Source organism: Dinoponera quadriceps, unplaced genomic scaffold (assembly GCF_001313825.1).
Source record: "Dinoponera quadriceps isolate SergipeBrazil2010 unplaced genomic scaffold, ASM131382v1 scaffold3, whole genome shotgun sequence".
Classification (NCBI taxonomy): Eukaryota; Metazoa; Arthropoda; class Insecta; order Hymenoptera; family Formicidae; genus Dinoponera; species Dinoponera quadriceps.
In genome coordinates this window covers 418092-430792 of record NW_014554293.1, presented here as the reverse complement: position 1 = coordinate 430792, position 12701 = coordinate 418092, and the positions used below count along the sequence as shown (strand labels likewise).

The following is a 12701-nucleotide window of genomic DNA, read 5'->3' as shown; positions in this document are numbered from 1 at the left end:
CGAGCAACTCGCAGGACGGAAAACGCGGATTTTCTTTCGCGGGCTACGAACGCTCGCAGGTCGCTAAATTGGGCCGAAAAGTCGTGTAACGATGCGAGAAAAGATTCAACGTCGCGCTCGCGAAAGAGAAAGACCGAGTTGTCGGGAGGGGGGGGGGGGGGGGTCAGCGACGGCTGATAATGAATTAGAAGTGTGGTAGGACATATCTGTCGACCTCCGACCCTCTTTTCTCGGCTCTTTCAACCTTAAATGTGATCGGCGTCGCGTAGTGTGCAACGACCTTCCGCCACGCGCAATACACGCACAGAGCGGACGGGAACGCTCGAAACTAAAGCGTCACGAAAAGCGACAAGGCGAGACAAGGCGATACGCGACCTAACGAAAGTGTGTGCGGTGTAGAATCGTGCGTATTATTCACCCCGAATGATCACTTCATCAGTCGGCCAGTCAGTCAGCAAGTCAGTCGAATCGCGCTCGATGTCGTAGGAAAACTCCTCGATTCCTCGATCGTCGATCCGCTCCGCCAGTCGAATAAAAAGTCTCGTTTCGAGACGGTGCGATCTCGTCCGCGTCTCGCGACAATCGCATCCGCGCGAGCGCGGGGAAGTGTGAGAACGCACGAAACGGACCCGACAGAATGGTCATTAAATTCACCAGGAGACAATGGCTCACCCTCATCGTCATCAGCATCGCCGACTTCATGAACGCCATCTGCGTGTCGCTGCAAGCGCCGTTCTATCCTCAGGAGGTAAGGACTAGTTAGCTTACTTCTTCAGAGTGAGGTATACAATTCGAAACTACTATTGTACACTCGGTTTCATGAATTTGTATACTTTCGAAACGAATTCTCCGCGTGTACTCGCGACCAGTGGAGCTGGGAAAGATATAAACTGTTCTCATGTTTAAATCAGATTAGATACAATTATAACTACTTACCTGGATAAACAGATAAATCAGAAAGTAAACTTATATTTTCTTTAGATACATACACAAATATAGATAGAGGAGGATAGTATCATAGCCCTTGTAGATATTACGGCGACCCTTAATATCTCCGTTATAACATATCCTACCGATTACTTACGGAATCATTTGTTTAGTATCCCGTTATTAAGCAACGACGCTAATATGTAAATACATAACAACCGACATTTGTTGAGTGTATTTTTATTTTCAAGCATACAAATTTTAGCTACAAATTGTTTATATTTTAGATACAAGATTAGCCTCAGATATGTCAATATATGTTTACATTATCTAGATATGTTAACCTTATCTAAACAACGACAAATTTTTGTTTTTATTTTTCTTTATTTTCTTTATTTTTGTAAAACAGGAATGCAACAATGTGCTATTAATGTACTTAAATTGTTTAAGAAAAAAAAGAATGTAGAAAAATATACTTCAATGATGCTTAGAAATCGTACCAATTTCGTATTTCCTTTCTTTCCTTTTAACATATTTTTATGTTAATAACAAATATTAAAATTATTTGCATCCTTGAGAAAATGAAAGTATTCAATTTAATAAATTAAAAGTTAAGAATACGTATATGTAGAAAATGCAATTCACGAATTGTCGTATAAAATATTTTGGTAATTTGCTTTTAATTACATAAAATTAAATATACAAGAAAATTTGGTCTNATACAAGAAAATTTGGTCTCTTTATTTGATAGAGAACAAAATAATACAACAATGAAAAAAGTTTATGATAACTTAATTGAAACGGATGAAACATTAATATTACATTGTTCTTCATCATTCAAGATGTCCGAATTTAAAAATATAACAACTCTAGTCATGGCCCATAATACGTCTGACATACATGATTCCGAGTGTGCTTCGTATATTATGGTAACTGGATTTCGACATTATGGATTTCCAATTCTTGATAATAAGTATCTTATTACATACAGAATTTTGTTTTAAATACATTTTGTCTTAAATGTTAGATAAACGATTGATTATTTCCTTAGATTAGATATTAAGTGAACCGTATACCTATGAAGTGATACCTATAATCATCCGGACGTAGATATTATATTACTCTTATTTTATATCTAAATATAATTTTCTAGATATGTCTCAACACACACTACTCATACAGTGGTATTCGATGATATATTGCAACATATAAAACCTATCTGCTCCACGAACTGTTCATTAAAACAAGGGGTCTATGCAATTTATTCATAAAAAGGGCAAATAAGATTCTAGATACGGTTATAAAATTAAACAGCAATTTTCAAATCGATAAATATATTATTTGAAAGTTTATTCAGTCCAGACGTTACTTATATTTCCATCTATAATATTCACCTGTTTATTTGAACTTTGCTTGGATATGTTGCTAGATTAGCGATTTGCGTCCGAACAGTTAACTTGTGTTCTGGCATTGGTAACATAATAATAGATGTTGCTTGCGATTGACTTTCTGACATTGTGTAAGATTATTTGTGCCCACTGATAAGGCTCCAGCTCTCTGAGGACCGAAACGTCTGAACTGAATAACTTTTCCAATGATATATTTATCGATGTTGAATATTGCTTACTTTAGTTTTATAGCGCTAAAACAACCGTATAGAATCAACAAAATTCTTATTTGTCCTTTTTACGATTTAATTTAAATGATATAACTAAAATACAACATAAATAAAAAAGATATAATTAATTTATAACATAAATTTGATTGAGTATTGTAAACTTTATCGGAAGAAGTTAAATTCGGTTTGAATTTGAATAAACAAATCGAAATTTCTTTGGATTTAATATTCTTAATTGTACTAAATTTACTAGAATTCAGAATATATTTTGAACAAATTCGATACTTTTGACTAAACTTATGATATATTTACGGACATATAAGCTTGTGAAATACTTGAAACAAATAATACTTATTTGAACAGATATATATTTTTCTGTGTGTAAACGAGACAACATGAATGGCGGACCTTTTCGTGGTTCATCGCGCAAAATCGACGCGATATTATTCAGTCCGCGGTATCAAAAAGAAAAAAGTGCCACGCATGATGAAACTCTTGTAGATACATGTAAAACGGATTACTGTTGTGTCACGCGCGCAATTCATTACGTAGTAATCGCTGCGAGACGATACGGGTGAGAGGGAGATTCGTTGCTTCAACATTCGCCGAGAACCCGTGAACAGAATCTTCGTTGCTGATCGAGAACAATTGTCGAATTATATTGATAACACTAATGAAAAAGAACCAGATGGGAATCCATATAGGAAATCCATATGGAATCCCCGGTTGCACCCGGGGATTTGCGCCAAAAACCCAGGTTCTAGGTAACAATTCACGTGGATTCCTATATAGATTTTCACGCACCATGTGAATTTTCATATAGATTTTTAATATCCTATACGGATTCATATGAGTTCCGTTTCCTGTTGAAAATTTCCTGAAATGACGTTTAATGTTCCATGTGAGACGTAAGCGGCATCGATTTTAAGTTTTAAATGTAAAAAAATTGCCAGGTAACGCGAAGCATCGCGCATGCTCGAAGAAAAGGGAGGAGAAAAATATACACATTCACCGTAAAATTGGCAAGTTATCTTCAACGGTTTAATGTCACTAGCTGCGAGTCGAATAAACAATTAACAGCCTTTCGACTCGCGTCCCGCGCGGCGACATGTTCAACAAAGCGATAAGCGCCACTTATCCGTCCGATTCTTTCTTGCTTGTCGACCAACGCAGCTATAAAATTAATCTGTCAGCCACGTGTATATTTGTCAGTTCGCACTGACACCATCGGGTACTACTAACGTATCTCCGATGCCTATTATTTTGATGGGGATTTTATCTGGCTGCCATTCATTCGCCAACTTCAACGTCGCCTCACAATACGCATAGAGGAGGCCGTTAACGCGTGCCCGATTATTAATAACCCTCGCTGATAAAATCGACCGGAGTCGTTTTAACAGAACGAAGACGCGATGCTCTCTGTCTCATTCAGCATCGTATGAATAATAACGCTACTGTGATATTCGTGATATTTAGAATCGATTCTTCGCGCGCGACCTTAGCTTCCACATCGTGATACAAATGTATACAGTATCCTTAGACACCCGGTTACTGTCTAACATTAATACATTTTCATCAATTGTGACAGTACTGCGTAAGAAACGGATAAGAACTTGATAGAGTATTATTCAGGAGTACTTTTGGGGCAAAACTGCCCATTTCATAAGCAACTTGCAAGCTTGCTTATCAATCGGTAGATTTTGTCCATTTATCGTTCTGTTTCCGTTTAATAAGTAAGTTCAGATTCGCGCCTTTTTTGTGCGCAGTAACTGCAAGAAATGAGTTACATCTTAATTGGGATCCCAAATAGTTTTGCTCCTCAGTTACTGGCAGAAGTGAACATAATTGTCCAATAACTGTTTAAAAAGTGCATGAAATTTCTACCGGCACAATTTCGCCGTAGATATGCAAAAAAGATCCAAACCACATAAGATATGTATCGAGAAAAATGAAGATGAAAATTTAATATACAATTTAAAAAATATAAATAGCGCTGAGGTTCTTCATAATCAAGATATCAAGTCGCAAGTCGTAATTTATTTCCGCCGCAACACGTACGTTCATCCATCAGAGATTGAATGAACTTCGCGCATTCCTCCGCGCTTCTCGAGACTTTCGTAATGTTTCACGAAACAAGAGTGCTCATGTACTCGCACCGTAATTTTCACGTAGCTCGTACGATTATCATACCAAGAAAATGCGTACGTTTAATGTTTCAGAATGAAATTCAAGTTCAGGAAAGTCAAAGTCAAGAGTCAAACTCAAGAGAGTCAAGTTCAAAGTTCTCGTACGGATTCGCAAAGATAAAGTGTAGCGCCAGCTTCACTTTATTATTACCCGGAGAACGAAGAAAATAATAAACGACAAAAATTAATTAACTATTATTTAAATGTTATATTTATAATAATATAACATTATATTAAATAATAGTATAGAATAATGTTAAAAATAATTAAAAATAATATGATACGACATCAAATAATATTTCAAATAAAATATTTATTATATTTTTTTTAATTAATTGCTCGAAGTATTATTTTTTTAATGATGCTTTTTCAAGCTATTTTAATTACCATAACACTGAGGTCAAATGTTCCGTTCTAAATTACCCATAATTACCGACTGAATTAATTTTCAAGGCTGAATTTTCCACTCTCCGAAACGCTTGGAGGTGAAAAGCAGTATCATAGTTTTCCCTATCACTCTTCGCGCCTCGATGATTATTTTCTATCTATTCACGACGTGACCGAATGCGATGTAGCGACGACGTTCAATAATTCGGCCTGTAATCTCGCGTACGTCCAAAGTTTATCGGGATATTATCTCGACGAGTATTAATTGCAATGCGACGAGATAATGGACCGAGTTGCTGCGTAGCACGGCGCGCCTACGGATTGTCAGCAATTTCAAGCGACTTACTGCCGCCGCTTCGTCGGCGAATTGACACGCACATTATGTTTTCCACGAACGATTTTTCTCTTTTTCCGCAGGCGGAGAAGAAAGGCGCGTCACCGTCAGAATATGGCCTAGTCTTCGGAATCTTCGAGTTGGTGGTCTTCATCATCAGCCCACTCTACGGACAACAGGTAGGTGACATGTAACGCACACGATGAAGGACAATGAAAGCGCGTCAAGTATTATCAAAACGAAATTCATTCAATTATGTTAAAACAAAATTGTGTCCGTAAATTGTGAATTGTCTTTCTCGCGAATATCTTTGGTGTATCATCGTAAGCGTTTGTTAACCCTTTCGCCTGATGAACAGAGTTGGGTGATAACTATTCAATAAGCAAATTGGTCGTAGACTGCGCACAGATTGGCAACAAATTTGATTAGAACGTCACGCCAAAATCGTAATCATCTGTTTCCGCATTCAGCTCGTACTTTGGCGACGAAGCCTGCTGACAGACAACCCGAACAGATTGGCAGCAGAAACTGCGCAGAGCCTGTCAAATTGCGCGTAGCAAGATCTGCTCGATTCCTGCCACCAATATGCTCAGATTGCCTGTCAGCAGGCTCTGTCGCATTTCTTGGCAACAGGGGCAACTGGGAATCAGATAGAACAGATCATGTATTAGATTTGTTGCATTTCTGCTATTAAAAAATTTGTAGCAAATTCTGCTCGAAATCTATTTGAGCAGGTTTGACTATCTGTGTGGGTTACGCAATTAAAAGTTAAGATAAAAAGTTAATGACTCTTAATTAAACTTCGTTAATTTTTAATGCATTAACTTTATTAACTTATTTTATGTAAATTCAAATAATTCATCAATGTTAAAATCATACTGCGGGCTTCTTATAAATCTTATACAATATAAAATAAAAAAAATTATTTATATTTATATAAAATAAATAAATAAAAAATTAAATGAAAATTAACTTATCTAACTCTGGAAAGATGAATATTCAATCTTGAGCAGAGAAATATCGCGAATATTATGGCTATCGTCACGAAAATAAAATTCTATAGAAAATATATGCGAGAAAATAACGATAAATATATTTTTACATATATTTAAGTGTACGAGCTCCGAGCCGCGAGTGAGCCTACGTGACGATCGAACGGAATGCATGAAACGCCAATGTCTGCCGTTCTTCAGGCTCACTGATTATTATGAATCTCGATAAAACTCAATCATACTTTTGCGTAAATAAAGATAGTATGCCTAAGAATATTCAGCAAAAATTATTGGTTAGAGCATCCTACAAAATGCATATATCACCGTTTCGATCCAAAAAAAGCTACGCGTAAATTTTATCTACAAAATTGAAAATCACATATCATATATGCTACGTACAAAATTGTTTATATTCCATATCTAAAAACGCGAAAAAAAAATATATATATATGAATAGTAATTTTGTGTTAATTTTTGATGTAATATTTATGTTACTTTTCCACATATTCACGTTGTGTTAAATTAATACAAAAATTGATGTGGATCGTTTGGGAAAATGAACCGCGTACAAAATGTATTAAATTTAACAGAAAATCTTTCACTATGTGGAAAAACAAATTTGTTTCAATTAAAGAAATTTTATTAAATCCAAGAAAAAGAAATCTTTTTTTTCTGTACCTACAGAGTAATTTGAAAAAAAGTCAGAAAACTTGAAGATCTTCAAATTCTTTGGATATTCCTCCAAATCGTTCCTTGTACTTTTCGTAAGCGGAAATTAAAATTTATTGCGGCAAAATTCAATTAATAACAAATCGCATGTATCGCATTGTTCGCAGCTCAATCGAATCGGCCCGAAGATATTATTCAACGGCGGTATCTTGACCACGGCAACATGCGCCATATTTTTCGGCCTATTAGATAAAGTCAACGGCCACTATCCCTTCATAATTCTGTCTTTCGTAATAAGGATCGTAGAGGCGATGGGAAACGGCGCATTCTTGACGGCTAGCTTCGCCATTATCGCTATGGAATTTCCTGACAATGTCGCTACGACATTCGCCAGCTTGGAAACTTTCTTCGGTTTGGGACTTATCGTAGGTCCTACCGTGGGTGGTGCACTCTATCAGGTATTACTCATTGTATATACGGAAAAAAAAGTTTGTGTAACTGAATAGAGACTAGATTCGGGGAAGACTCGGAAAGAAACCATATTTGTCATCGCATTGGTTTGGCTTTTTAAGTGCTTTAACATTTGATTGAGATAACTGAAAACAATTAACTGAAGAGAAATTTACTTTCGCCTGTTGAAACACGGATGCGTTAGGTCGGTGGATACACGACTCCGTTCGTGGTACTCGGATCGGCGTTGTTCCTGGCAGCTGTCATGACCGCATTCGTTCTACCAGTTCATAACGACCGCGAACAAGATGCCCACAGCTCCGGAGGTACGCGATTCGAATGTTTTTAATGTTTAAACGGTCACGAGTACAAACTGCATTTTCTAATCGCGTCACGACATTATGTTCGATTACGGTTTGCAGGAGTAGGAAAACTTCTCAAAATCCCCGGTGTGTTGATTGCATCCATGTCAATAATCGCGACGAGCGTGAGCATCGGATTCCTACAAGCGACCTTAGAGCCGCACTTGAGACAATTCAACTTGAGCCCAGTTGTGCTGGGGTTGATGTTCGTCATTAACGGCGGCACGTACGCGTTAGCCGCGCCAGTGTGGGGTTGGCTTTGCGACAAGTATTCACATCCTAAGGTAATTTCGTAAAAATGAATTACGTCACACATTCCAAACTATACCGAATGCGAATGTTTAGCTCGCTTGTCCGTGGTCTCGATTTAATCAATTGATTTAATTAATTGAGATTTCAAGCGCGTCCTGCGTGAACGTCGATATAAAAGAGATATGGTGTCCTTCAGGTGGCAACCGTCGCTGGGTGCATCCTGGTGATGATCGGTTTCTCTTTGATCGGCCCGGCACCATTCATTCCATTACCTACTATAATCTGGATAAGTATTTGCGGGCTTGTGATACACGGTTTAGGCATGGCAGCGCAACTGGTTGCCAGCTTCACCGATGCCCTGAGGACATCTGTGTAAGTCGCATAAGAGAGTGGCTTTAGTATGCAACAATTTCAATCTCTGCACAATTTCTTAGAAAGAAGATGTATATTTTTAAAACGTATTTTGTATGAGGTGAATATATTCCAATTAATGACAAAATAAACTCATCGTAAAAATAAATTAATAAATTAATAATACACGTGTTAAGTAAATAGAATTTATTTTGTTCGAAAAGTTTGAACATTTAAGATTCTAATTGAAATTTGTTAAAGTTATGATAAAATTTTAATTAATTATTATTATGGAATAAGATTTATAATTCACATTTTTTTCCTTAAAAATAGAAATGTTTATATCATTTTATATTATATTTATTTAAGTAGTCAGTGATAGAGACGAATAAATATTTTAATACTGTTACTTGTTTTGCTTAAAAAATATTCCTTACTCTTTCCACGACTTTGACAGTACGATTTCAATCGCTTGAGGTTAAAAATAGCTATAAAGAAGTGGCAAAAAAATGCTTCATATTGGCTGCCAATTTCTAAGATGTCGGCGAATAACTGTTCGAACTGCCACCCTTAGCAGTACTTTTATAATTATGATATTCCAGCATTCATTATGGCTTTTAATTTCATTTGATACTTGTTATAACAGATAATATATAAAATATAAGTAGAGTAAAAACACATTTTTTAGGATAAATATGGAGTTATGTTATTTGATTTATTGAGAGAAACGGATGAGATTGTCACTAATTGGGACATTTATCTTATTAAATATTTATAGAAAATATTTTTTCTACTAATTTCGTTCATATCTCAAGATCATATGGTTTCCCGAACAATATCGAAACTTATGGTCTGGTCAGTGGATTGTGGACAAGTACTTTTGCCTTGGGAGCCTTCATCGGTCCAAGCGTCGCTGGAATTCTGCTGGACAATATTGGCTTCAGAAACGGCACTATGTTCATTATATTGCTTCACATGCTAGTGGTACGTTTCGTTCACGTTGAAATCGCGTGTCCCTTTGGACACCATATTTTTTCGTCGTGATCGTCTCACCTTCCGCATATTTTCAATGTAAAATTGAGAGTTCAGAATTATTGCGACGTGTTGTTGCGTGAACGTTAACCTCTCAGAATTTTAAACAAGGATAAAACCATTCGAATTCTCCTGTCTTTTAAAGTTAATAGACCAAGCTTAGATAACAAAGGTTTGTGCTTGTGTAAACGACATAGGTTTACCTAAAAAGTAGCGGACTTTTCTGATAAATCGACCCTGAACGGTCGTGTTTTAAGATAATTGAAACCCTTGAAGTGTATAACGGCAACGAGTTAATAATTAATCGCGCGATCCGCAGGCCGTGATAGCTGGGCTGTATCTGAGCTGCTCCCGCAAGCCCAAGCCGTACACCGAGGTCGGCGCTGATGAGGATCCCAGGACACCATTGACTGACAGTGGCCGCTCGAGGAGCGGTAGTTCGCGTCATGGCGGACGGGGCCAAGGTGTGCCGATCGACAGACCCGGCGGCATGAATTCCCTGTTCGCGTGCAACAGCTATTCGAACAGGGCCGGAGCGTGGTCTAGGGCATCATACAGTGGCCGTTATTCGCACAGCTACGGATCCATAGAGGCCAAACGATATTTGGAGATGACAACGTGATGACGCCGGACCGATCAGGCCTTCATACACCCGTACATCGTAACAAACGCCAATCCGACAAGAAAACGGAACCGAGGATCTCGTGCGAAGTCCGCACACAGGACTTCGACTTCTTCCGTTCTCACCGATCCCTCGCCAATAATGACAACTACTGTCCACACATGGTTTCGATTCTCGCGCGCAAGAGAGAGAGGAGGGAAAAGAGACTGCTCTTTCTCGGACGGTTTCTTTAACGGTCGCCGAAAATTACTGGACTGCTATTCGGGTACTTTAGTGAACGACGAGTCGAATAATCGACCAATTGTAGACTAGAATTAATAGTTAGAATTGATGTGTGTACAGACATGTGTGTAACATGTAACTGGTCCCATATTTGCAACGTGAGATTTTTAATAGCAAATAGATCTAAGGTAGAATCAGTTGCGCGCGCGCGCAACACTTGCTGTCAACGAGTCGAAATTTGGAACTTGCGAAATCGCATGCGAACGCAATCACGCACTTAAGAGAGTCGGAAATCAGGGCCTCGGCAGAATGACTGACTCGTGCATATTCGATCTACCTAAATTATCATTTTCTTATATTTTCGTTTAATTATACAGTGGTTTGTCATTAATCACACAAACAGAACGGCTTTTTAACTTAAAATCATTAGAATGAACTTCAGACACAGAATAATCTCGAACTAAGTCAGGACCTTGACAGAATGGCTGACTTGTAATTTTCAAACGATGTTCTATTCTAAATCTTACCCATATTCTAAATCTATGCCAAAATTATTATATATCACTTTTCTTTTTATTGCGCAAAGGTTTGTCATTGGTAGCAAACGGGATGATTTTTTTAAATTTAAGACTAGGCACGAGACAGTCATTGTGCGTTACTTAGGGCAACGGCCTAAAACGTCGTCCTGAACTGACAGGCCGGCCATTCTGCTGAGACTCGAACCGACATCTCGGTGGAACGCTAAAGAGGAAGCGGCGAGCAAAATGAATGCCGCGTCGATACGTAAAACGCGCCACAAGCAGTATTCACCGAGTGTATTATCGGCGATCGGTGATTATCGCGATTTACTCAGCAAACTCGTCCCTGCGCCCGTTTTCTTCTTTGCTTAAGCGTTCGACTCGCAATTTCCATCCAACTGACTGGACCGTTATTACTACGACAGTAGCGGTGCCCTCGAGAGGAAATAGAATTGTATCGCTTGCGAAGGCCGCAAGTGTTACATGCTGCACGCGTTTGTAACCGGTGACTGTAACGCTGTCGGGTTTAATATTGACACACTTTTCTTCGAACTTTTACTCTTCGCTCGTACTTCACACGTAGATTGCCGATTGACCGAGAACCGATACGTCCAACAACAATCGGGGAACAACCTCGACGTTCTTAGCGTTCGCGTCTCTCGAGCAACTCGCGCGAAATCGACGAAGATCGTTGATTCCGTAACGGTGCAGGAAATAGCATAACTATCTTGCCCCGATACTAGGTATTTAATAAGGCACGATCAATACCATATGCTTTGTCGCGGATTCAAAGTGGGTACCGAGAAAGTGCGGGAAAACGCGGCCGGCTGATAGTTAATTAATGGAGGCCCGCATTTGCGCAACGGCGTAATTGCGTAATTCTAGATTCGAGGCGGAAAGAACGGCAAACTTTGTGGGTGTTGTAATGACACGCTATAAAGCGATATCAAGCGACACAAATTGTGCAAATGATTCTCGCGAGTCTGATGATTGTTGCTAATCATTCCCACTGTATTGCGTGGAAGGGGAAATCGGGAGAGAACGTCAAAAACGACCCAAACGAAACTGTACATACGTTTTTAGTCACTGTTGTTGCCATTTTGTCGCTCGCTAATTGTTACTCGCGCGTTGTGTTTGTTTCTGCAATATTGAATAGCAATAAAGATGTTCTTATTTAAAGCAGAGCTATCGATTGAATTCCCACACATGGGATACGTTTTTGTCGAATAACATGTCATGTTAATAGTATAATTTACTAAACTTGTATCGCGCGACAGGGATATACTCGTGTTGAAGCCAACGTTTATATGTGATGGTGACAAACGAATAGTTTGTGATCAGATATAATACTTAGCCTAATGATAGATATTCAGGCCGTTCCACCTAACTTGAGCACCTTAAATATCTTGTTCTTAATGGTAAGAAAATATATCAGATAAAACGTTATTCGTTTGGAAGGGGCAAAGGAAAAAAATATTTTCCTCAAAGTCATATTTTTCGAGATTTCAAAGTCATTAATACGTTTTTAATTAGAACTACTTCTATCATCGCGGAACTACTTCTATCTAGCTGAAATTAAGAACAATCTAATGACCTATTATTATTTTATCACAATACGACTTTTATATAATCTTAAGTACGAAAAATTAAAAAATGTATAGAAATAGATATAAATAATGAAATAACTACGATGGAGAGATTAGTGAAAAAAATGTTTTTTAACCGTCTTGAATTGTTTCGATCAGTGTACTAATCTGCTGCTAAACAACACGTCAGCAC

General features: G+C 38.0%; 1 protein-coding gene across 1 annotated transcript; it reads left to right on the top strand.

Annotated features, from left to right (window-relative positions):
* The first annotated feature begins 251 nt into the window (after window positions 1-251).
* On the top strand, window positions 252-12101 carry LOC106742707 (MFS-type transporter SLC18B1-like). Its single transcript, XM_014615906.1, has 8 exons — window positions 252-748; window positions 5536-5631; window positions 7281-7571; window positions 7769-7889; window positions 7986-8209; window positions 8374-8549; window positions 9344-9512; window positions 9880-12101. The coding sequence occupies exons 1-8, from the start codon at window positions 638-640 to the stop codon at window positions 10180-10182; spliced, it is 1491 nt and encodes a 496-aa protein (XP_014471392.1). The 5' UTR covers window positions 252-637; the 3' UTR covers window positions 10183-12101.
* Window positions 12102-12701: the final 600 nt, after the last annotated feature.